General features: G+C 40.3%; 2 protein-coding genes across 2 annotated transcripts in view; both read right to left on the bottom strand.

The window, feature by feature from the left end:
- The window catches only part of nxn (nucleoredoxin), a 71,394-nt gene extending 49,029 nt beyond the window's left edge, over positions 1-22,365 (bottom strand). The window contains exon 1 of the mRNA XM_085243799.1: positions 20,942-22,365. Within this exon, the coding sequence (XP_085099925.1) occupies positions 20,942-21,250 (309 nt within the window). The 5' untranslated portion in view covers positions 21,251-22,365. The remainder of the gene's footprint in view (positions 1-20,941) is intronic.
- Positions 22,366-22,509: 144 nt separating this feature from the next.
- Positions 22,510-26,295, bottom strand: txndc17 (thioredoxin domain containing 17). Its single transcript, XM_085243801.1, has 4 exons — positions 26,026-26,295; positions 24,374-24,455; positions 23,150-23,225; positions 22,510-23,026 (listed from the first exon to the last, which is right to left on the bottom strand). The coding sequence occupies exons 1-4, from the start codon at positions 26,168-26,170 to the stop codon at positions 22,958-22,960; spliced, it is 372 nt and encodes a 123-aa protein (XP_085099927.1). The 5' UTR covers positions 26,171-26,295; the 3' UTR covers positions 22,510-22,957.
- Between the last annotated feature and the right edge of the window lie 113 nt (positions 26,296-26,408).

Below are 26,408 nucleotides of genomic sequence, written 5' to 3'. Positions count from 1 at the left end.
GACCAAAAATATTTATCACGATATACATTTGAAAATTTGCGATAATGATATAACTGACGATATAATTGACACTAGACAAAATGCTTTACAACTCCACAACTTTATTAGTCCAAAAAAACCCATCAATGTATTTTCACTTAAACAAGCAGCTGTTTTTTTATGTGCATTAAAGTTATATAAGCATGTGACAGTGCAAATTCCTTGCTGACAGTTTAACCAAAAGGCATTTCCAGTGGAAACTGGCCGACATATCCTCAGCATAGCTATGCATAATAAGAGGTTATACACACACAATACGGTAATATTATGTTGAAGCACAGTACGTATCACTCCGCGAGGCTCCTGCCTACGACAGCCGTAATGCTCCAACAATCCATCAAGCGGTGCGGCTTCGTAGCTTAGCAAAGTCGTACTAAAACATTTGACAGATTTTCGAGCGCCATGTACGACATAAAATCGTTTCGAGGTCAGTAAACACAACCAGAATTCATACATAAGGCACACGGGATTATGAGGGGCACTGTCGATTTTCAGAAAAATCAATGGATTGATTTTAAGTGTGCCGTATTTTCCAAACAACGCGGTAATAACGACGGCCCGCTAGCATGCGCTACCAAAAATAGTGCTTTGTTGTGTATCTGACGGACGAAAGCTAAACCAGTTCCACACCACTGAAGTTGCAGCTTTTTTACAAACCAATTCTGGTTCATCCGTTTCATTTAACGATCCACTTTCGCTCTCTTCATTCTGCGTCGCCGCCATGTGCGTATGTAAACATAGGCACTGCGCATGCGCGTTTTACCCATATTCTATCGCGATATGTCATTTTCCTATCGTTGCCCAAAATTACACCGGTATTACCGTGAACGGTATGATATAGCCCAGCCCTATTTTGGTCCTGTCACACCTTTGTATAGGATTATTTTTGGTTAGATGGTTAGAGTCATCATGTCTTAGACCTCACAGGGTTAAACACAGCCACATGCTTTCTAGAGTCTTTTCAGACTGTGCATATCAGTGCCTTTGGTTAATGTGGCACCATCCACCCACCGCATCACAGCCTGTGTAGCACAGCCAGAACTGCTTTAAAGAGCACATTCAGCTCTCACTGCTTCTTTTGTGTGTTGCTCATGAGAACAGAGACACCAGGGAGTCTTTCACCCCCAACTTGAAACGTCAAAATGTGTAAAAACAAACAGTAAAATCAGAAGGAGGCGAATGCCTTTTAGACATAAATGAAAAGAAACGTCCTGGTCTCTTTTGTGTTAGTGGGAAGAAGACCCTGCTGTGGGGGTGGAGTCTGTAAAAAACACATAGCAACCTAGTGTGAGGCCACAAGTTTATGTCCAAGCCCTTCAACTTGGTAATAAATCGCCAGAGTGGTCCTTTCCACATTTAAGTCTCTGGCCGTTAAACTTTAAATGCATTTACTTTTCAAAATGGCACCACAGTCCAGCAGATCCCTGCTAGGTAGTCATGACTCCACTCACTGACTAACCCCCCCCCCCCAAAAAAAAGAAACCTTGGAGCTGCATTAGATCCTTTCAAATTCTTTCAACAGCAAAAGGAAACAGCTGCAGTTGTATAGTGTTGACTGCGCTAGCATACTGCAGTAATTATTTCAGTCCTCATGTTGGCATCCTCCTACAGCTGCTCACACTTCACCACTGGCAAACACAAAAGCAGGCCTCGGATCGTGGTTGAAGCTTCGCTCTAGTTTCTTTTCTTTCGATGTGTTAACTTGGTGCCAAATACACAAACTGTGCTAACCGTCGACTGCACCGCTAAACCCCAAAACCACCAGCATATTTCCTTCTGGCGTTTATATAAACAGACTGTGACTGGAACAGATTCCCACCATTCAGATAAAGACGTGCTATCTGGGTGTTTGCATAATGAGCAGCAGTCGTGTTAGCAGTGTGTTGCTGTATGGCATAAAAGAAATGAGAAGTCGCAATTGTAATCAGCAGGGTGATCTCAAAATAAACATCAGAAGTGTGGTCATCTAAGGGCTTGTTGTTGTTTTTTCCCCCACAAATTGCAGCCATTATGTTTCATAATAATAAAAGATGGTGCGAGCCATTGCAAAAGAATCATTTCCTGCCTTCTTTTCAGCGCCCACTCTCAGCACGGCAGTAAGGTTGCAGGGTTGTCTTTGAATTTTACGGAAATATTTTGAGTCCAAGCAGCCGAGCTCAAATCATCCAGAAAGAGAAGTGGGTATGATTAAATGATGAGTCTAGGACAGAAGGTTTTGCTTTTAAGGCCAAAATAACTCAAAAGAAAACAGAAGGCATAAAACAAGAGGAGAAAGAAGTGCAACTACAGGAGACGGCTGTCCTGCACAGGAGGACGTGAGAAGGAAAGATCTGAAAGCTACTCAGCTGAGCCAGGATGAAAATCAGACCAGACAGTACGACACCTGCAAGAACTGGTGGGTTTTTTTCTTTTAAAGAGATACTTGTGTTTTTCCAATTTAAAAAAAAAATTCTTAATATTTAGCGCAGTCCTTCTGTATTACAACTCCTTTCTTTCAACGAGTTTTCATTAGAACACACAACCTCAGATTCATAATATAAAAGCCAGACGATTCCGTTCAACAATGGTCAAACTTGAGAAACCCCAGTGTATTATTACCTTATATTCCACGGCAGCGCTTGGTACACCCACCCATTAACACTGGCAACTAAATAGCCACATATACAACATGCGATCTGTTATCTCCATCCATGAACTTCTATAAATCGTTTGGCTTTGTGCGGAAATATTCAGAGCTTTGAGTCCACGCCAGATATTTAACTTGGCTGTGCTTTCAGTTTCTGAGAATGGACAAAGGGAGAACATGTGAGAGGAGGTCTAGAAATCATGAAAATATACACCTCCCTTCTTGAAAAAACAGAACCACCATCATTCCTGAAACATCATACCTTCTTCTGGACAGAAAACTGTCTAAAGCTTCAGCTCTGATTTTATTTATTACCTTTATTTTACCAGGAAGTCCTACTGAGACCACAAACTGTTTTACAAGAGAGACTCCGCTTTGCAGGAAAAAAGAAGACAACAGAAAAAAAAAACCAAAAAAAAAAAAAAACCCCCTAATGTCACCATACCAAGCACAATTGATGTAGATAACGCTGCCTGTGTTGCCCTGTGTGATTATCCCCTGATGCCAATAATTATGCAGGGCAATTACAGCATACATTATGAACCCATCTCCACCCAACTGGCAGGACCCTGCCCAGATTTCTTTTCCCCTCACCACAACAAAGCAGAGTGGATTCCTCGCACTCAGTCAGCCTCTCAAGCTTAAAGAAGTCCAGATGAGGAAAAGCAGAGCTTTATTAAGTACCTGTGAGAATTTTGACAGGCTTGTAGCACGCTTTGGCCAGCATTTCTCCTCCCTCCAGTTTTTAAAAAAAAATGTATTTTTGGACAAGCCTCCTATCTACAGTTCATCTCAACAGCTTAGAGGGTGAACACCTGGAGCAACAGAGTGTCGAGGAAAAGTGATGAAGTGATGAAGAAGCCTTTGTTTCTCAGGGGGTTCGGCCACACAGCGAAGTCTGTGGACACGAGAGAAATGATTCCACATGTGGGGGTTTCAGCTACAAAGAGCTACTCTTTGCACTCCAAAAAAGAATCCCAGAACAGAACAGAACAGAACAAGAAAGAAAGAAAGAAAGAAAGAAAGAAAGAAAGAAAGTCATTTTCATTTGCAACAATAATTCTTTAGTTTTATTCTCCCTCTTTTAGTCAAAGTACATACCTTTGGCTCTAGCTGTGCACCATAATTATATGATAGATAGAGAGAAGATGAATAGGTATAGGCTTTGGCAGAAACCCTGGCATTCCTGACACAAAACCATCATCTGACTTATTTCAGCTTCACTTCATCGGCTTTCTAAGTTTCTGTGGAGAACAAACAGTGCACCATTGATGCGGCTAAACTAAAGATATGTAATGATCTCAGCATTCTATACTCCGCCTTTACAAAAAGCGACCACAACAGAAGCCGAGGTTGTCGGAGCGGAACCTGCTACCTTTGGACTTAAAAGCACACCTGCTGCTTCCAAAAGCAGCAGTGCTGTCAAATGAGCAGGTGGCGAGTGACATAGTGGTGAGCAGAGGAGCGCAGGGAGGGTTAAGTATTTCGTCTGTGTTTACCCACTCCCTGCACTCGCATGGTCTCCTGACTCGATTTAACACCTCACAGGCTACAAGTCGCACAAGCAGAAAGGTGCACGCTTTAAGTTTGTCTTCTTTCTCAGAGTTCATGTCCTTTAAACAAGTAACTATGTAAGAAAATAAATAAAAATGGAGGCCTCCAGTCCTTTTAATGTCAAGGATAAATGCCCCCAAAAAATACATACATGTCAAAACATGAACTACTATTTTGTTTGCACTCAGTGTAGCTGCTTGAGGGAGATTACAGCGCATTACTTTTTAATGTCTTCAGGGGAATAGTTCCCAATTTTAACAACAATGTTGGTCTTGTGTGCCAGTATTTGCTTTACATCTTGACTATTGGCCATTTCAACTAACACCCAAAGATGTGAAGTAATGAAATTACAGAGGCACTGTCACTCCTGATGCCACACCAAAGTAAGAGCACTGGAATTCGATTTCAAGGCTTTACTGTTTAAAATCACGTGGAGGGATGTGTGTGGGTGTAAATTAAAGTGAAGTTTGAAAAAATAAAATCACGACAGTATTTTTCATTTCACATCAGATTGTTGGAAGAAATTCAGACATGAAATGCTGAATTTGAGCCAAACTGTGAAGAGTGAAATCAAGAACCTTCAACAAGATTTACAACAGTTTTGTGATGATTTGTGTTAAAGCCAGAAATAGAAATAAGCTAAACAGGTCTATATAATATCAAATCCCTGACTATAACACAGGAGCTATATGAAACAGGTTAGATTTTTGCTGCTAATCTATAAAAGTTCAATACTGTACATCCTTTTTGTAACTACTACTATAACTTTTAACCCCATTTGAAGTACCATACTACATTAAAATTTTAACAGGTACAGAATGAGAGCAAACAGGCTGTGAAATCAACTGCCAAAGCCCCATTCATGCTACTCTTGAGAATAGCCTGTGACCCTCTGGTAGCCTCCAGTTACTAGGGAAAGTGTGTATTCCCTTAATCTGCTTGCAACTAAAGCAAACCAAAGAGGTTCAGCACCCTCTGTGTGACTGATTTCACTGACGACAGCCAGGAACCAGTCGCCAACAGGTTGGGGGATACAGATTTTTCCCTCGAGTCCAGCAGTTGTCAGATGGTTGCTAACTGGTTTGTGTGACTAAGCCCTAAATGATAACACATGCTGATCAGTGCACCTCAGCAATACACAGTTCTTCACAGCAATGTTACAACAACACTTTGAATACAAAAAGTGGTGATTTTTACAGCTTACTTTTACTAAAGCTTTTACCTTGTAGAGATGAGTTCTGACATAGTCTATAGGGACACATCAGTAGGAAAAGGCTACGTTCACACTGCAGGCGAAAGCGCATCAAATCCGATTTTTTTTTTACCCTATGCGACCCATATCTGATCATGGTATGACAGTGTGAACGGCACAAATCCGATATTTTCAAATCCGATCTGGGTCACTTTCGTATGTGGTACTGAATCCGATACATATCCATTGTTTTAGAAAGCGACTGCTGTTTGAACGGTCATGTCGCATTAAATCCGTCTTTTACGTCACTGACACAAGACAGACGCTAATTATCAGCGCCGGAGAAGCGCCCGCGAAGACATCGTGAACGCTTCCTGGCCATCCAGTGTAGATGTTAGTGAAACTGTTGGGAAGACAACGTGAATATTTTATTTGTACTGTATAATCTGCAGATTCTGACAGAAATCTGCAACTATCCTTTGAAGCACCGCTCCTCTCTAAAACAGCAATAAGGATAATTGTTAGGTTAGTTACATTATTATGTAAATAACAAAATAACTTAAAGCAAAAACTGGGAAACATAAAATCCGAAGTCTTTATATTAGGGTGCATCAGTCAAACAATACTGTTTGCTCTGGGTCTAAACAGAGACCAGTTTAGACAGTGTTACATCTTTTGCGCGTGCGGGCCGCTTTGAGCGTTCACACTGGAGGACGTTTGCTGTCGCATTTTATTTGTAGTGTGAACGAGGAGACAAAAAAAAAAAATCGTATTTGATCAAAAAAAAATCGGAATTGAGCATTAAGACCTGCAGTGTGAACGTAGCCAAAGTCTCAGCTTTTTCCCCTTCTCTCTATGATGTATATCCCCCCTTATGTTCAAGAGAAAGAAAAATAATTTTTCATAGGAGCATTAACTCAGTCAAACAAATTTATAGAAGTTGATCTAGATACAAAGGACCACACAGCTGATAAGAAGCCACCCATTAACACTCCTATCAGTGAAAGGAGTTGGATTGGCAATAAACCAATGGCAGTCAACCAGGAGATTTTCAGCCGACGCCAAGGTTTGGATGATAAATCAGTGACATTGTGAAGTAGGGCTGCACGATTAATCGTTAGAAAATCGCGATCTTGATTCATACGTATGTGCGATCTCATTTCCAAATGACAACGATTAAAAAAAAAAAAAAAGAAAAAAAAAAAGACGACAATTGTACCGCATTTTGATCCGGGACGTAATCTGCATGAAAACAAGCGCTCACTCTTCCTGCTCAACAAATGACAAGGGCGGAGCCTTATACCACGTGATACAGAAGCTGGCTGCTAAAATTAGCAGGGAAAAAAACAACGGAGAGCACGTCAGGGATGACGAGAAAGTGACAGAAGAAGGTCAACCACCCAAACATCAATAACGGGAACCTTATACAGCGCCTCCCCATAACCGTCGAACTCCCGCAGGCACAAAGAAATTACGACTATCACGTATCACCTGACCAAAGATATGACTCCCATCAACACTGTGCAAAACAAGGGATTTAGGAAAATGATCAACACCCTAGACAAACGCTACACAGTGCCGTCCTGCAACTATTTTTCTATTGTTGCACTACCTGCTCTATACACGCAGTGTCGAGCAACGGTGGAGACGGAATTTCAAGCAGTACAACATTTTGCGGCAACAACAAAACGTGAGACATTTGTTGTTTTTATGTTTATTTATTGTTTTTATGTTCAGTCTCAACTGTTACAAAGTTGATGTGCAGTTAATAAGTGCAATAAATATTTATACTGGAAAAGAGAATCGTGATCTCAATTCTAAGCCAAAAAAAATCGTGATTCTCATTTTATGCAAAATCGTGCAGCCCTATTGTGAAGGTCCAATACCCCTGCCACAAACACTATGATGGGCTATATTAGGATGGGGATTTCTGTTGTAAGAGCTTAACAACAACAACAACAACAACAAAAAGAAGCCCCACTGTCCTTTGACCTTCTACTCCCCCCCTCCCCAGAGCTTTCACCTGCCTCTCATGGTCCCTCTCACATAGATACTTTAGTGCTGAATAGCACTTAACAGCTAATGTTGGAACAACATCTGTACTAGCTCATAATCAAAACCTTGATGTGCCAAGACCAGGCCAAGCATCCACCCATAACACCATAAAGGGCGATTAGATAGCGAGCAAGCTTCTTCACAAAGCAAAGTATTGTGTTTACATGATAAACAAAGTCAAAACAGGCCACAATGGACGTTTGAACATGTTCACAGCTCAACGTCCAGACCATGAAAAAACAAAAAAAAAAAAACAAAAACCCCAAACCCCTCACCGCCTCTGAATTTGCAGCCATCACGTCACATTAGGGACTATTTAAAAAGCCATAATTTGATGCTGCATCCATTGAATCTTCCCCAGATAAGAGCCCCATGACTGCATTCAGTCATCTCCCTCCCTCCAAGGCCCTTTGAGAACATAGCACCAATCATAACATGTCTCAGCACTGAGCGAACAATGCACAGGACAAGAAAGAAGCCGGCCACAACTCTGTGTGCCAGTAATCTCTCTTTGAGGCCCCCGCGTCTCTTAATTGCCCGGACACTTGTGTCCGAGGGTTGCTCTCGTTCCTCAGTGAAAAGATGAGACCTCTCGTGCTCCTTACAACAGGCTTAAGCTGATAAACCCTTTCATTCAACGTGGCCGTGGGATTGAGGCTTCATGCGAACAGATTGGGTAAAAAAAAAGACTAATAAAAACAGCGATTAGCCTCCAACACAGAAACAGAGCTAAGCCACAGCACAGCCTCAGCAGGGGGTCTACTTTCAACCACTAAAAGTGTCTGATGATTTGTGAGAGCCTTTTCTGAGGAACACATTCCTCAGAGCAACTACATGAGCAGGAATGCATGTGGTGTTTTTGTTTTTACAGAACAAAGATGTAACGGATTCCAAAATAGGATGTGATGAGTGAAGAAATACACAAGCGAGCCTCTCTTGGTCTCTACAAGCCTACTTCTAGCATGCATCCTAGACTACTAAATGAGAAACCCTCGTTCTTGGATAGTAAGCACCTCTCGTGACATTTACTACCTGACAGCGTTGCTCTCCCTTCATGAATCCTTCTTCTCATTTTCTCCCCAGTTACAGCCAACACCTCCATATGGGCTGCCATCAGTGTTTCTTCTGGCCTGTTGCTGTTGTGCATTATACATAAATCGTGTGTTTGTCAGCAGCAAGGTCGAGTTCTCTGCGTGTTTGCTTTATTTGCAGCTGATGTGAACAAACAAAACAGCACCATACAATTCAATACAGGTCTACAGCATTACAATAAAAATGCGGGCTGACACTAAAACATAGAAAGCAAGCTTTGAATTAAAAAGGAAAAAAAAAAATCTTTGCAGTCTGAAAACACAAGTTCTCCAAGATTGTGTCCACCTGACAAATGCTCCAAAAGGAAAAGGGTTAAGTTAATTCTTTGCTCTCTACCAACTGTGAGGGAAATATGTAAGTCTGCACCTCCTAAATGAATCAATATTTTCCCCAGCCATCCCCCTGCTAGCTCCATACAGAAAGGTTTCCGCATACACGCAAACTTCCTGTTAAAAGACAGAAACGTCTCTAAAGAGAAAGATGAGAGCGAGTCAAAACAGTGATATTTTACCTGCTATCGCTGCTGCTTTTTGAAGCCAGAGATAACCATGCAGAGCAGGGGCATTATCAGCGCTGTCTGCGCTAGCTAGCCTGGTTAGCAAGCTTCCTTCATCACTTGGCATTATGTAAAACAGATGGGTACTTATTTTACATTAAACATACTTAATAGAAAAACTAAAACACCAATTTACACTATGTTTGTTAGGGATGATACCCGTTTCAAAATTTGGAGGAAAAAAAAGATTTTTATTTAAGTACTATAGGTATTGTCGGTGTAAATCTTCTGTAAGTGAAATGAGGCTGCTCAGGTTACAGCATACAATTTAGAAGGCTTTGCGGTTACAGAACACCATGCACCTAAACATGAAGGTTAATGGGGATTAACTCTGTAAAGCAACAAACTAAAATTTCGGCAATGCTGTATAGTAATAATGTAGTGTAGTATCTAATATTAGTAAGTTTCTTAGCAACTGTCATAACATTTCAGACTGTGTCCTGTAAACAACAACAAAATATAATGTTAACATTTCATGTCAATGGCCTGCTACAACAAAGTCAGAGCTTTAAAACAGTTGATGACACTTTTTACCTTGGTATTAAACTGTGTATCAAGCCTCGTGTAATTCTTTCGGTGTTGTTAAATTCTGCTAAATGCTAAATTCCTGGTATCTTGACCTGACCTTTGTATAACAAATGCTCAAAGCTGAAAGTTAAAAGGGCACGCACCTGGCACACAAAGTAAGCACACCTTTAATTATAACTTGCAAATATATGAGCCTTTGTATTAAATGCAATACAATTGTATTAAGGCTGTATAAAAATTCACCTACCCTCCAGTTGTCAAAAAGCATGGGCATTAATTAGACTGCCTAGCTTTTGTACCAACATTTTTTGAAATTTCAAACAGCCTATTTTTTAGTGCTTGTGGTTGCTGCTTTTATTACATATAAAAGTACTGATCACAGCAACTTTACAGACAACATGCATTTACTGTATAATGCCCCAAAAAAATTTCAGTAGAAATAATTTGGCGTGGTGGTTAGTACTGTTGCCTCACAGCAGGAAGGTCCCGAGTCCTTCACCATCTGCCCGGGTCCTTTCTGTGTGGAGTTTGCATGTTCTCCCTATGTTTGCGTGGGTTATCTCCGGGTACTCAGCCTTCCTCCCACAGTCCAAAGACATGGAATTAGTGGGGTTAGTTTAAGTGGTGAATCTAAATTGCCCATAGGTGTGAATGTCCGTGTGAATAGTTGTCTTTTTCTCTGTGATAGACTGGTGACCTGTCTAGGGTGTACTGTGCCTCTCACCCTATGGTAGCTGGGATAAGCTCTACCCTCCTGCGACCCTGATGAGAATAAGTGGAAGAGAATGGATGGATGGATAATCATGTAATCAAGTACAAACCCCCCCCCCCAAAAAAACAAAAAACAAAAACACACTAACTGACAAAAAGCAGGCAAGACAATCTGTGCCATACTGTTACCTTAGTGACGGACTTTCAGTAGGAATAAACCAGCTCCAAAATAAACAGTTTCTTATTGTTAGTGTAATGCAACTGATAATGCAACAGCATGAATCAATTTATGGGGAGCACTGCAGCACCATTATTTGCTCTCCAGATTAGCTTGCCCACTGGTGACCTTGAGTAATAGCTCACAAATGTATTCTACAGAATCATGTGACATGTGCACAGAAACACACACACAAACACACACCAAGTGGGAATATCAACATATCCATTTGTCCAAAGAAGATATAATGTGCAATTATGTGGGGAGCGTGTTGTTGCAATGGTGTCAAATAACACAGGCGAGGTAAACTCAGTGAACCTGGCTGCAGATGATTTTGGATATTTAGCGTGATAATTGAAACAGAAACACATTAAATGTTCCAAGTACAAGTATGCTTATTTGTGTGCAATCTCCTGCCGGAGCTGGTGGGTGAATCTGCAAATGATTCCAAGTGACTCTCTGGTTATTACCAAAATAATGAGCTAACTACAGGCCATGGAGATCTGCTTCAGCTAGACTCTCCTCAATTTTATTCACTTTTTCTAAAAAAAACAACAACATGCCAACTTAGCAAGAATGGCATTTAAATTAGTCACACACAACTACTGAGTCTTATTGGGATGCTGAGGTCTGACAAAAAGTACATTTGAAGATGCTCACCTATATTTCTTCATCCTTTCTGCAATTTATAAAACTCAACTTGCTTCTGAGCTAAACCGCAAAGACTGAAAAAGCTGATTCAATATTATGGAAAAGACTCTTGGGAAGCATGTCTGCATTGGCATCGGATCTTATTAGACATATGATACATCCTCAGCTGCCTCATTATCCTACAGGAGATTAACAACTCACTGTAAATGTGGCATCTGTGTAGGAGAAAAGTAAGGATCAGCCATCAGTTAGAACCAGCTAATCTGAATTATGCGAGATCAGCAAGGTCAAAACATTACATGCGGATAAAACCCTTAAAACAGCAGGGGGTTAAAAGAGTCATGCAAACGAGACGTTTAAATTGAAGAAGCAGAAAAAGAAGACGGGGTTTCTGGGCCTGGGCAAAGGGTTAGGTAATGGAAGTTTCTGCAAACTGTCAAAAAGACTGTGACAAAGCTATTTCTGGATTTTAATATTGTTCAGTTTCCCCTGGTGCTCAGAGAACATCTTGTTGCTGAGTAACTGAGAGTTGGAAAGTGCCCATGCTGAAAGGATACCACTGATAACTGATGAGATGTGGCACATTGAATATACTGTCAAGTTATTGCCTGTCAAAGTTTCCCTAAAAGGAACAGCTCTGCATTTTGGGAAATACAGCCACAACGGTTTAATCATTTATATAATCGTGTGCAGGTCGCCCTTGTTTTGCTAGTTAAAGTTAAAAAAAGGATGTGTTAGGTGTGGACTTTGGTGCCTGACACCACAGGCTCCCAAGTCCTCCTAAGCTGCATGTTCAAGAATTGTTCCACACTTTATCAAAGTGGGATCCGGGGACTTTGGATATCAAGTCAATGCTTCGGTCTCTGTTGTCCTGCTCATGCCATTCCTTGAATTCTGGGGAGGCCACTGTTGTTGAGGACCACTGCCAAAGGGGGTACGCTTGGTTTGCAACAATGTACAGGTACAGGCGAGGAGTGGATGGCTCTTGTCAAAATCCAGATCAACTTGAACCCAGCAGTCTATTTGAGTGATTTTAATGGTGTGGGTGACCGGTGTATTTGCCTTTTTAATGAGAATAAGATGAGAAGACTCTGAGATCCACCATAGTCAGATTTTTCCCACTCGTTTTCTAATCTTTGTGCTCCAGTATAATAACAGCTCCATGTTGGCCATGCAAATATTAGAGCAGTATTGATCTTCTCATCTATACTTGAGTCAGAAAGCAAATGAACAGATCTCCAAAATGTTTAAATGTTCTTATATGAAAAAAGAAAATCTAAAATGAAGAGAATGCAGTCTTAAGTTAAAAGAATAATTCAAAAGCCAAAAGAGCTTTAACTTTAAAAGGGTCTGCCTCACAAATCAATCCACAATATTACAATTCTACTCTGTTACTGCAATGACAGGCAATAAAATGAGATGCACTGCATTGGCCTTGTCTTACAGGAAATTCATCTTTCAAACTTCTCAAAGAGCTGGATGCTACTCTGTCTTCTGTCATGCAGCATTAGGAATCCCACAAAGTCCATAAGAATACAGAGGAAGAAGTGGTCATCATTTCTGGTCCTGTCCTCACTTTACAATATTTTATTCAGCAACTGTTTTTCTGAACTTTTAGGTAATCATTTTAACAATTTGAATCAATAACTTATTTCAGCTGGTTAGACATCAAATTGCAATCCTAACTGATGCTTGCTGCTCTTGGATGTTGTTTCTACTGTTTGAGCTTTTCTACAACTATTTCATAGACCAGCTGTAATTGCAAGTACATAAATGGAATTGATTAAAATTTCTAGTTAAGCAACAGCCTGCCGCTGTCAGAATTCAACATACCCTTTCTTAACTTTGTCAGAGGGAATGCTTCGTATGTGAGATTTAAAAAAAAAAAAAAAAAAAAAAAAAAAAGTACTTGCCACATGCAACAGCTAAACCGGGCGAGAAAGCAGAGCTGATGCCACCGTGCCATGCTACATGCTGAGACACTGGGTCTCTTTGTACGACGAGCTTCTTTACAGACAGCAGCAGGAGCTGCAGGAACACTTACACTTGAATGAAAATACCACAGACAGCAGGGGGTTTACAGCTTGCGTGTACACACAACAGTGCACACAACCGGGGAAGCAGGGTGGCGGTCACATGGAAGTGAAAAGGCTATCGTCCAGAGGGAAACTTGTCATGCCAGAAATCTTAAAACTATGAATAAATTTACATCAAATCAGCATCCCGTCTGACCGATGCAACAGATATCCTACATGAGATAGATTTTATGGTTTGTTAGCGGTGACGATGAAAATTTGTAGCAATCCTACACAGCCCAAATTTCGTATCCATAAATGCATCTTTTTCATTTAGCTCAGGAAATATGATCACTGGAAATGTAGAGGGGAAAACTGAGAAATCACAAAGAGCCAACATTCAATCTAGGAGAGATAACAGCAAGACAAAGGACAGCTCTGGATGGCAGGATGCCCCTGGGGCGGCTATGCTGTTATTATGTTGGAAAGGGCTGCTGAGCTGCGGTGCGGGGCAATTACAGACCGGAGGATTGACTGGGGGGAGGGTCCGGGCAAGCCAACCCATCCATGAAGCGCTCTCAGCTCAGAGAAAAGGAGAACAAACTCTGATACAGCAGCAATAAACCATAACAGATGATGGTGGCTTCACCCGTTGAAGTAACAACCATCTGCTTATTCCCATGGAAAAGAGTTCGGTCTAAGCCGCTTTGCTGTCATCAGTGGAACCCAAAATTAATTTTGAGCGATGCATGCTGAACTTTCTGCTGCATTGGTTTGGATTATTTTACTAGTATATGTCACAAATAGGGTGGTTTTGGGATAACGTACAGGGCTAAATGAATCATCTGTTGTTCTCATAGAGAGCTACAGCAGACACTGTGGTGAACACATTAGCCACGTCTATTATCTTTAACGTCACTCCACTTTGGAAAGTCCTGGCTGAAAACCACACACCGTCCACTAGCGATCCAGCCGGAGAACGCGGGACAAAGAGGAAAAGTCAGTCTCAGAGTATCGTTTCAGTGGTTCATGGACCACAGTCAGAGGTCGCAGCCTTACAGCCATTGTGTGTTGTCACTGAACGGGTAGATAACGGAAGTAAAAACAGATAGAGTTGCAAGGGGGAAAGAGTTTTACGAGACACATAATGCGACTTTTCGCCAAACTCTCACTTGGGTAACTTAAGCCACTCAACTTCACCTCTGTTGAAATCTCCATTGTCGTCTCTCATAATATTACAGCTCTCCAAGTAAAGAGGCCACAATGGGCAGTGAAAGGAGACAGTAATACAAGCTCGGTGCTGTGAGAAGTAACAGTTGGCACTGCTGAGTATCTCGGGTCCAAACACACAATTTCCATGCCCCGTGGCCCTGAACGGCTTCAGTGGAGCAGGTGTCTGCGCACATTCTTTACATAAGCTTTTGTCAAACATGGCGCACAGGAGCAAGGCCTCACAGCTGCAGGACAATGGAGTCTCATTAAAGTACAGCTCTGCAGCCAGACATGCACCCTTACAGCCGGAGTCAAGGTAACAGTTTCTCCAAGGTCAGTTTGTGGTCAGAAACGGGGCCAAACCAAATGGTGAGAACTGCATGTGAATTATATTACAGAAACATGCCATAAGTTATTTACTAAAATGTAAAATAAATAAATCAATAAAATAAAAAGCTTAAAGCTGTTGTGCTGACAGAAACAGAAATAAAAAGACTGAAAGCAAGTACAGCTGAAGTTCAAACTGCACATTGTGATTCAATTAATGCCTGATGAATGAGGTAATTGTGCTCTTTCATGCAATTTAGATAAAATTACCGTTATCTTCCAGCATAATGTCAGTGTCAGACCCCTGAGCCATGAACCATGCTGGAGAAGTAAACACTGTGCATGAAGCTAGGTAGTACTATATTTTTAGACGTCAGAAATCTGAATGTATAAGAAAAAAAAAAAAAATGCCAAGAACCAGTGTGAAGATTAGAGGTTTCTGCTCTTAAAAACTCTCTCTGGCTTTATATTCCACAAAAAGTATCAATTAAACTCTCTCGGGGAGTGTAACAAAACTTCAGTTTAACTGATTTTAAGATTTGGTCGTGCAACCTACACAGGTGAAATGTTTTAAAGTAAGAATCAGCTCATTCACTTTAATTGCATAGCCAACTTCATACCATGTACAGGGCGATATGACCAAAAAATATTTATCACGATATACATTTGATAATTTGCGATAATGATAACTGACGATATAACTGACACTAGACAAAATGCTTTACAACTCCACAACTTTATTAGTGCAAAAAACCCCATCAATGTATTTTCACTTAAACAAGCAGCTGTTTTTTTATGTGCATTAAAGTTATATAAAAATGTAACAGTGCAAATTCCTTGCTGACAGTTTAACCAAAAGGCATTTCCAGTGGAAACTGGCCGACACATCCTCAGCATAACCATGTATAATATCCACAAAACTTAAAAAGAGGTTATAAACACACAATACAGTAATATTATGTTGAAGCACAGTACGTATCACGCCGCGAGGTGCCTGCCTAAGACAGCCGTAATGCTCCGACAATCCATCAAGCGGTGCGGCTTCGTAGCTTAGCAAAGTCGTACTAAAACATTTGACAGATTTTCGAGCCCCATGTACGACATAAAATTGTTTCGAGGTCAGTAAACACAACCAGAATTCATAAGGCACACGGGATTATGAGGGGCACTGTCGATTTTCAGAAAAATCAAAAGGATTGATTTTAAGTGTGCCGTATTTTCCAAACAACGCGGTAATAACGACGGACCGCTAGCATGCGCTACCAAAAATAGTGATTTGTTGTGTATCTGACGCATGAAAGCTAAACCAGTTCCACACCACTGAAGTTGCAGCATTTTTACAAACCAATTCTGGTTCATCCGTTTCATTTAACGATCCACTTTCGCTCTTCTCATTCTGCGTTGCCGCCATGTGCGTATGTAAACATAGGCACTGCGCATTTTACCCATATTCTATCGCGATATTTCATTTTCCTATCGTTGCCCAAAATTACACCGGTATTACCGTGAACGGTATGATATAGCCCAGCCCTACCACGTACTAAAACCTCTAATGAAGAAATCTAAGACGTACGGATTAGGCAAGGCAATGTGCAGACACTTTTGTCAACCTTCTCACATTTGCTCCATCTGTGTTGTTTTTTAGTTTTTGTGCAAGTCATCTTTGAGTTTGACACATCTTGACACATTTAGTGATGGCCTTTTGCTTTCACTTATAGTACAAGTTTAGGTCAGTTTATAAGCGGTTTCATGTATCGTATGCCAAGCTGTTCAGGAAGACTGGGCCAAAATTTGTGATGAACACATCTCTAAATCTGACATTTAACTCTCACGGTCTCTCCGCTGCGAATTTTCCACATCACAGAAGCCTCAAAAATGTCCCAGTATTAACCCAGACCAAAACAGAAGACCTCTACAACACAAAGCCACAGAAACCAAAGGCAAAGCTGATCAAGAACAGAGGATTACCACCTGCAGATAAAACAGTTCAAACCACTCTTTCAAGCCACTTCTTTGGTTACAGTGAAGGATGCATGATGGGCAGGGTGCAATTCAGTTTTCAGCAGACCACTGACATACTGATGAAAGGTGTCCTTAGCCCCACTCTGAGGCTCCTTGCACCCTTCGCCCCTGGCTGCGAGCCGAGCGAGCGGGCGTCCTGCCTCAGGGGGCCAGCCACACAGCAGAACCGCCGACCAGGAGGAGTCGAACAAGAGGCCTTTCTCTCCCTGCGATGTGATCCTCCCCCCTCTCACTCCTGCAGGAACGACTCTGGCAGCATCTCAGCTTGTTCTCCCCCTTTAGTAAAGTTGGATTCTCAGATCACTTTGGCCATGGCTTCAATTCATTTACATGCAACTCTCTGTCTCTCTGCTGCTGCTGGTGCACAAGTCCATGTAAGGCAGTGCCAGCAAGTCAGACAGCTGGCCATCTCTGAACAACAGCAGACATCCATTCACTAAGAACTCGCTACTCGAGGGTCTCTCAAAACGAGCACAAGTGGAGAGTCCTCTGTGCTGTTTAGAAACTGTGTTGTGAACCCGTAGCCTGACCACCAGCTCAAACAAAGCTTATCAAACAAAGCATACACAATTATGCAGTGTATAACTGACCCGAGCGTAACCTTTATAAAAAGCAGACACGCACATGAGGGGAGAGCAAAATTAAATTCATTCATTTGGTACCAAGATATAATGGCTAATTACACTTCTCAGTACATTCATATTACGAAACCACCAGAACAACATGACAGTTTCACCTTTTTCTCTCCAAGGACAGATTAAATAAAGACTGGCAGAAGACTTTCTTTACTTTCTGCATTTAATCAGGAATATTATCCTTTCTTGATTAAATAACAAACATTTCCTGCAACGGGAAGGCCTGGATAAGTCCTAAGTAAAAGAAAAGGGGACAGCCTCCAGAGACAGGGAAGGAGCCAAGTCAGTACAAGGCAGAGGAGTGGAAGCAGAGAGAGGAGGAGGAGGAGGAGGAGGAGGAGGAAAAGTACAATTGGAGATTCTGAGGTGGGTTAGACGGCTCTGAAAGACAGGGCTGAAGAAAAATTGCATCCTTCGCCAGGAGATGAGTTCCGCCTGCATCACGTCAAAAACAAACCGGAATGGAGGGCTGAGAGGGCCACTTAGTCTCCACAGACCCACAACATCAACAAAACCCACCACTGAGTCAACATCACTCACCCATTAGGTCTGCCTGTGCCTGTCTATGGTACAAATAGTACTGTGATGTTCTCGTTCAGATGTTCTGGCACATCACGAGCAGGCGATCTTCCTGTGTTACTCAGAGCCAAATGAGAGGTTTTTAAAATTGCCTCCGTTTCACCGCCAGCTAACTTCACACCTGCAAAATGTGATTCTCGCACTTGAATCAGACACAACTAATAATAACTAAAACAAAGAAAAATTGTTGCATTTGGGTCCTCAGCTGACCACCTTCTGTTTAATCAAAGCACATAAATCCCCACACAATAGGCTGCTAATTATGGCTGCAATTATGTTCATTATCATTTAATCTCCTCATTATTTGCTGTTTACTTTTCAATTAGTCCAAAAAACACTTTTTGGCAAACAAAGAAAAGAAAAGTAAGAAAAAGAGTGAATGAAATCCATTTAAAATTCCCTCGGAACAAGTTGAGGCTTATTTTATTCAACCAAATATATTCGGTGTGCCTCCGTGCATGACAAAGAACACCATGAAATCCTTGTGCTGGAATCTTTATTTTTTATTTTATTATTTTTTTTGGGGGGGGGGAGACATTCAGTCTATAATCAATAGAGCTGCAGATTAATTAACCATCTATCAGAGCTCAACTGATTACACCAAGAAAACCCAGAAGAGAAAGGGAAATGAGCCATTTCTGAACAAAAACATGCTGCCAGATCCTCTGAAGATAAACATCTGATTAAATGGAAAAGAGACTGCTGTGTAAGTGAAGGCAGGAAAACCACCCTGTAATGCTATAATATAACTTGGATGCCAGCATGCACGAATCACAAATTAACTAGTGCCTGATAACAGATAACAATGCTCTGCGCATTTCTAAAGTCATATTTATAAGACTCTGTTAGTACAGTGAATTATGACGAATGTGTGGAGATGAAACCCAAACCGAACGAAGACTGCAGGCCTCTGCAAAAATGAGATAGACAGCTGTATTGCAATATTCTCACAAGGTCTGGGCAGCAAACAGACCACCAATTAGAGCACGAACAATGCTTATGTTGATGCCACACATATTTTCCGCTTGGAGTTACAACACAATAACACTGCACTGTGGACGTGCTCCGCCCCAGACAACAAGACAACCCCCACCCCCCTGTCATCACTGCACCTTATTCACGTCTGGACTTCATTATGAAGTGTAACGGAAATCATCATTGGCAATTTGAAAGAATTTACGAGACAATGATTCAATCCAAGTCATGCCTCGTGGTCACAAAGAACGGTTAGGGTTATACATGGCTAAGCAAGGCACGTCTTTTCTAAAACCAATACGCACTGTTAGGACAAGAAGCAGATTTTAAACATTTTAGACCACCGTGGTTTTACGTACACACCGCCTGACGTGACTGATGCTAAACTAGATTACATCGTTTTTGCTGTATGATTTTCCTAAAAATATTTCCTCTTATAGGCATCAGGCCTCACCTTTAAAATAATATATATTTTTTAAAAACAACAAAAAGAGAAATGGTCACAGACCTCTTTATTTGGACAATCTGTTATCTAGTCTAGCATCTTTCTTTGTGAGCATCATCAGAATTCACTGACACGCCTGACTGATGCCATGCAAATGCAGCTGAGCATGGTGTCTTTGTTTATGCCTCATCTGCAATTACATTTAGATTCAGCAAGGATGAGACCTGTGCTGCGAACTGGACACTGGCATGGCCCTCTGGCATTCTGCAGTGCACACACAACATATGCAACATTGTCCTCAATTCCATTTTTCTAAGACTTGGATTTATTTTTCTGGAGCTGTAGATAGCAAACCTCTACCATGATATATAATCCATAAGACTTTTATTTTTGGAAAGGAAGAATATATTTGAATAAATCATTTTTCCTGTCAGTTTTTGCAATTAACAAAAAAAAAAAAAGGATATCTATCCCAAATAATAAAACTCCTTGAAAAAAACAAACAAAAAAAACTAATTAATTTTTTTTTTGGCTTAAAGTCATTTACACAGAGAGAAATTAAGCAATTTAATCCACACATCCATCACAAAATACACACCTAAGCCTCTCAATGTACACAAACATTAAAAATATAAAAGTAATTACTAAGTCAGGGAAATCAAAGTAGTCAGAAATCTTCAAAGCACTGCTTTGCTGACATTCTTAGGAAATTAAGGAAAACTAAAGATGAAATGATAGTAAAATGAAAAAACAGGCCTTCTCTGTGTACAGGCCACACCTGGATAATATGATAGAATATAAAATAACAACACTGCTGTGATGCTCAGTGGAACTATGCTTCTGCAATGACTCTCTGGTCAAAATAGGAGCCAGTGCAAAGTGAAGAACCAAAAAGAAGAGAAGCCTGTTATCTTTCCTGTTCATAACTCAAAAATGTCTAGACTGGCACTTTTAAGATATATTGATAAAAATCAAGTCAAAGGGCAAGAGTCCATCCTTTTACTCTAAGTGTTTATTTTTGTTTGTTTGCTTTTTTTTTTAAATTAAAATGGTTGAAATGTGGTTTTTAAAAGTCACATTTCAGTTAACATTTCTCACATATTTTTGTGGAAAAACTGACAATTCAATAATGTATGTGTCAGTTAAAATAAACAGCTGATTTTATAGTTTAAACACACACACGTACGCATACGTTAGTGTGTGATAGCTGTGTGTTATCAATAACGAATCCCAGTTACAAGATTTCTACAGAGAATCTGAAGATGATCCCATTTGTCCCACTTGAATGAATCTGATTAAAATAAGTCGATGTAGGACAAACCCAATTCATGACCCAAATTAAAAACTACACCTGTGCTCCGACAGAAGAAGCAGACATAGCCTAAATGTGTAGGGTTTTTTTAAAAATTATTTTTCCAGGGTCTTTCAACCCATGTACAACACAGAAACCCCCCTTCAGACACTAAGCCCTGCTTCGGCTGCTGCTCTTCATCACCGCTGCCCATCTTACCTTTTTGTGTCTGTCTTTGAAAGGTAACGCAGGCCATGGCATCTCCTGCAAAAAGTCTTGCCAGTGTTTCTGATCCGGATCAGACGAGATGAAGACGATTTCCAATTTGTCCTTATGTTCAGACGTCTTTTTGAACCTGCTGTAAAACTCGCACAGGCTGCCGTTGAACTGCTTGCACGGGGCGTTCAGGCTGCATCCGAAGAAGAGCCCGACCAGGGACAGCTTCGCGCCCAGAGACTGCACGTCCACCTCGGCTTTCTCGCTGTTGACGAGCCGCTCCCCGAGTAGACTCACCAGAAACTCCGACATCGCAGCGTACAGTCCTCGAACACACAACGTTACCCTCAGCCGAAACCGCTGTACATGTAACCGCTATGTTCAAGCGACACCCAGCACTTCCTCCACCTCCAATTTGAGGTTTTAGGTGAGCTCCCAGCCCCGGCGAGGCGTTGCGGTCTCTGTGTTCACCGCTGCTCGTCCTCCGGTGCGAGCGCTGTGCAGGAATGCGCTCCGCTTAAATCGCCCTGACTGCAACAGCGGTTGCGCTCTTTTAAGAGAAAAGCACACAATTTTGTCACAATATTTATCATTCTGTTTGTAAGGAATCCACTTTAATCAATTTATGGATTTCAAATGCAATAAAAGCTGCACTTACAGCTGAATTGTTTTAATTTCCGAGTTTATGGGTTTCTTTTTTAATTTTGTTAAATTTTCAGAATAATAACAGCGGTTTTCCGGGCTTGACCTCCAGAATCGCATTAGTCTTGTGTTTGCAAACATCATTAAATTTGAGTCGATTAATTTTCTTTAGACAACTGTAAATAAAATTCTACTCATTTCTATTTAGACTGGGAGTGAGACTAAACTCAACTCCTGTGGATGTGCTGCCACCTAGTCCTCACAAAAGAAAACAAGGGTCAGTCACATCACACAGAAAAGTTCCTATCTGATCCCCTCGCAGTCAGCTGATTCGTAATTACAACAGCTTTAAAATAAGTAATTCCAAATTTTACCATTTACGTTTGCTACAGCGAGTGATCAGAAAACACGGAAAACAAAAAAAAAAGTAGCAATGTTTTCTTCTGTTGCTGACATCAAGTTTGTGTTGAAATATTTAAACGAATAACTACTAACTGATCATCCTGAAACAAAAAAGAGCTTTTGGCTTTAGATCGTGACAAATGGAGTGGGTTTAAATTGAATTTGGTTCCAGTTTCTTAATAGATTAAACATGTTTTTCAGCCTGGAAAGATCTGATGTTGGTAGCTAATGTAACTATTATGTTATGGGTGTTCCAGAGTGACAAAAAATAAAATAAAATAAATAAAGGAAAACTAAAAAGATCCAAATTTTAAATCACCCTTGCACTTTGACGAGCTCTATCTCAGACTGTTTTTTGGAGTATGACATATGAACATTCATTATCTTGCAAAAGTTATTGTATGACAAAAATTTACTGATTCTGAGGGTGTGACACTCACTAATTTTCCATAGAATGACTCATGAAAAGTTCTGGCACAGCTTCAGCTATTTCGAAGTTGCATAGAAGATGAAAAACAACTGAAACACATCGTGTATGTGAACTTTACCATGTATATCCATCACCCACAACAGCACAACAAAAACATGGTCAGACATATGTGACAGATCAAAAGAGGAACCCAAAGAATAAGTGTCACTCCATTTAAAGCCACAGCAACAACAAAGTTAAAGAAATCAATAGTCACAATAATAATAAAATAAAAATATTAAGACAGATTCACCACAAACTAGTGTCCACCAGTTCATCACAGAATCCGAGTACTAAGATGGTAGCAAGTAAAGCGTGCATCTCATAGGCATTACCTAAACAAGTCAGTATTGTTTTAGGGGCAAACTTAAACAAATTCTGGTTTCTATCAGAATCAAAGTGGGAGATATTTCACTTTTAAATTATATTTAGGGGGGGGGGGGGGGGGGGGGGGGAGTGCTGAAATGTTGAACTTTTGTTGAGTGATGAAAGCAGCGCAGTGTTCCTCAGTCCTCGGTGAACATCATCTTCACCAGGTCTGCTTTGAAACATTCCTCCTCCACCAACTTCTGAGGCTGAAACAAAGATTACACAGAAACGACGCTTAACATTACAGAAATATCCAATATTAGCTGCCTTATTAAACAAATAACTAACTAAATAAATACATAAACAAATAAAGGTAAATGCATTCTTACTGTGCCATATCGCAGCAGTGTGGGAACTCCAGTCAACTTCAGTGTCTCCTTGAAATCGTTCTTTGGATCCTTCCAACTGGAGTGAGAAAGACATTATTAGGAAGCTTTTAAAAGTTAACAGTACAACATTTAATAACATAACAAGACTTTGGACTATGCATTGAAACACATTTTTACATTCATGTGAACAAATGGCTCTTGGGAGGCAAAAAAAAAATTATCACAGCAAAAACGGATATTGCATATTTGCACAGCATACTGTTTAAACAGAAACAGTAAACAGTTATCAATAACAACTCTGTCTTTCTCACACTGCAGATAAACTTTGTGCTTCCTTACTGCTTCCAGAAAAATTAAAAGGTTAAGTTAAACTTAATTAACTACTGAAGTGTTTCCATTCCTGGTTCTTCCAGACCGCATGTGAAAGTGTCTTTGAGCAAGATAATAAACCCCCAAAACAGCACTCAGTATATCATTAATGTGCATTAGTGTTTATAAAAGTGGTTTGAGTTGGTTAGAGCGGTCAATAAGACTACAAAAGTGATTTATGTATGCAATACACAATGATAACACTCCATTCACATTAGGGAATAAAACATAAGCAGAAGTAGTATGGTTAGTTAAAGCAAACAAACAAAGAAAATAGCAAAAGTAGCAAAGAGTTAAAGTCTCCTAGTATAAAACACATGTAAAGGTTCAGAATGTGCCTCAGCCCACTCTGAAGGTACACAGTACTAGAAACCAGTCTTCTCTAGTTTAGAAATTGGGTGGGGAACTTTAAAAGCCAGTCTCTCCTGTAAACTGGGCTCGTGATAATGAGAGCTCATCGGAAGATGTTAAATATCACAGCACTTTATACCAAAGAAGAAATGTTTAACTGGCTCTGTGGTCAGCTGAAGAAAATGAAAATATAAATTCTGATCAGAACAATGATCGGTTTCAATTTCAATTAAATTACATCATGTTTCATGTATCTTTTAATTCTATATAACTTTACAACGGAGATTCAGTCAGTTACTATCAAGCTTTTTTGCCACAGTAAAATCCTTTTATTGACAGGCTACCTGCGATTCTCAACAAGTAAACATGAAATAAAGCTTAGTCTGTTAACTGCACCATGATGTGCTATAGTGGTGACAGCGCGTGACATTTGTGTGACTAAAGAGTTAGAAATAATAACAGCTTCTCACAACATGCTGGAAAAAGGAAGCATAAAATACTGACTAGGCTCTTTCTCCAACTTGGCAGTAGATGAAAACAGAGCCCTCCGGAAGGTGACTCAGCTGTCCTCTTACAACTGGCTCGGCTGGAAAGGTAGAAGTCACAGGATGAAGCACAAAATGCTCTTTATGCAATTTTGATAAAGAAATGCTAAGAAAGAACTCGACTTGTTATTTTTTAATAGTTCTAATCTCAACAGCAATAAGCAATGTCGTTACTTTCCTGTTCATTTTAGACAAATTTTCCATCCATAACAATCACATTTGTGAAAAAATTTAATTGTTATATAACATTTAAATAACACTGTCACATTCAAAAAAGACAGAATATATCCAAACTCTTCATTTCACCTGGTTAATTAAAACTTTTGTGTAGAAATGATTTACTAAACCACATACATACATACATTCTGTAATTTCAATGCACATACACTGGTCACTTTATTAGGTAGATCTTGCTAGCACAGGGCTGGACCCTCTTTTTGCCTACAGAGCTTCACTATTTTTGTGGCATAGATTCAACAAGGTGCTGAAAACATCCCTCTGAGATTTTGGTCCATATTGACTGCATAACAAAGTTGCTCCAGACTTGCAGGTTGCACATCCATGATGCAAATTTCTCATTTAATCACATTTTATGGTGCTCTGTTGAATTGACATCTGGCGATTGGGGAAGGTGATTTGAGTACAGTGAACTCAGCGTCAAATGCAAGAAACCAGTTCGAGATGATTTAAACTTTGTAACATGGTGTATTGTCCTGCAGGAGGCAGCAACCAGAAGGTGGGTACACTGTGGTCATAAAGGGATGGATGTGCTTACTGATTAAATGATACTCAGCTGGTACTACGGGACCCAAAGTGTACCAAGAAAATATCCTCCACAGCATTACACCACCATCTGCCCGAACCTTTGATACACGACAGGATAGATCCTTGCTTTCATTTTTTATGTCAAATTCTGACCCTAAGATCTGAATGCCACAGAGGAAATTGAGACTCTGACCAGGACACATTTTTCAATCTTCTGTTGCCTGATTTTGGTGAGCCTGCGTGAATTACAGACTCCCTTTCCTGTTCATAGTCTGGTCATCTGCTGCTGTAGCCCATCCCCTTCCAGCTTTGATGTGTTGTGAATTTAGAAATACTCTTCTCCATTCTATAACTGTAGCAAGTGGTTCATTGAGTTACTGCTGTCTTCCTATCAGCTCGAAGCAGTTTGGCCATTCTAAATCATTTTCACCCAGAAATCAGCCCTAATCCTCTGTAAACCTTAAAGTTGGCTGTGCAGCAAAATCCCCAAAGTTCAGCAGTTTCTGAAACACTCAGACCAGCACGTCAGGCAACAGCAAAAACCGTGCAGTATTTCAGTATTTAAATCACCTTGTGTACAAAACAGAGGCAGGTGAGTGTAAAATCCTTAAGTAAACCTAATTTCTTATATGTAAACCTAAACTGCGTTAAATACATAACGACAGATTAATGTCTATGCTTTTACTATATAATATGCCATTAAAAGAGTGCTGTAGCCAAAGCTAAGTCAAGCAGCATTTAAATATCAAAGTCTTTAAGACCAAAAAAGTCACGACAAAACAGTGAGAATAGCAGCTGTGGCTGTAAGTTGCGTAATATATCCAAGTATAAGATTTCTGAGGTTACCTTTGACACAATCTGGACACCAGCTCTTTCCTTGCTTGTCTTTATCCCCTGAAAAGTAAGCAAAAATATCCTTCCCTTTTCTCTCAGACACAGCCCGACAGAATTCATCATACCCGTGTACATTTACTTCTTCATAATGGGCCATTATTTTAACCAAAGCTAATGTGACAAAGCACAAATTTAAACTGCTAAATTTAACCCGTGCTGCAAGTGTAATAATCAATGCAGCTTCTCTGAACTTTGGTCCTGGTAGCAATACTCTTAAGTCGACGCCTACTTCCGGTCTGTGGAAAAAGTTCTTAAAGTAACCGCTAAAAGAAATCGCATTGTAATATATTCTTTCTTATTTATACACTTAATTATTCTCCAGTATTTAAATACGA

This window comes from Mchenga conophoros, linkage group LG14 (genome assembly GCF_057382185.1).
Source record: "Mchenga conophoros isolate Kocher_MC1m ecotype Shallow Benthic linkage group LG14, M_conophoros_male_GT1.1, whole genome shotgun sequence".
In the NCBI taxonomy this organism is placed as follows: Eukaryota; Metazoa; Chordata; class Actinopteri; order Cichliformes; family Cichlidae; genus Mchenga; species Mchenga conophoros.
The sequence above is the reverse complement of the archived record's forward strand: the minus strand, read 5'-3'. Positions and strand labels throughout refer to the sequence as shown.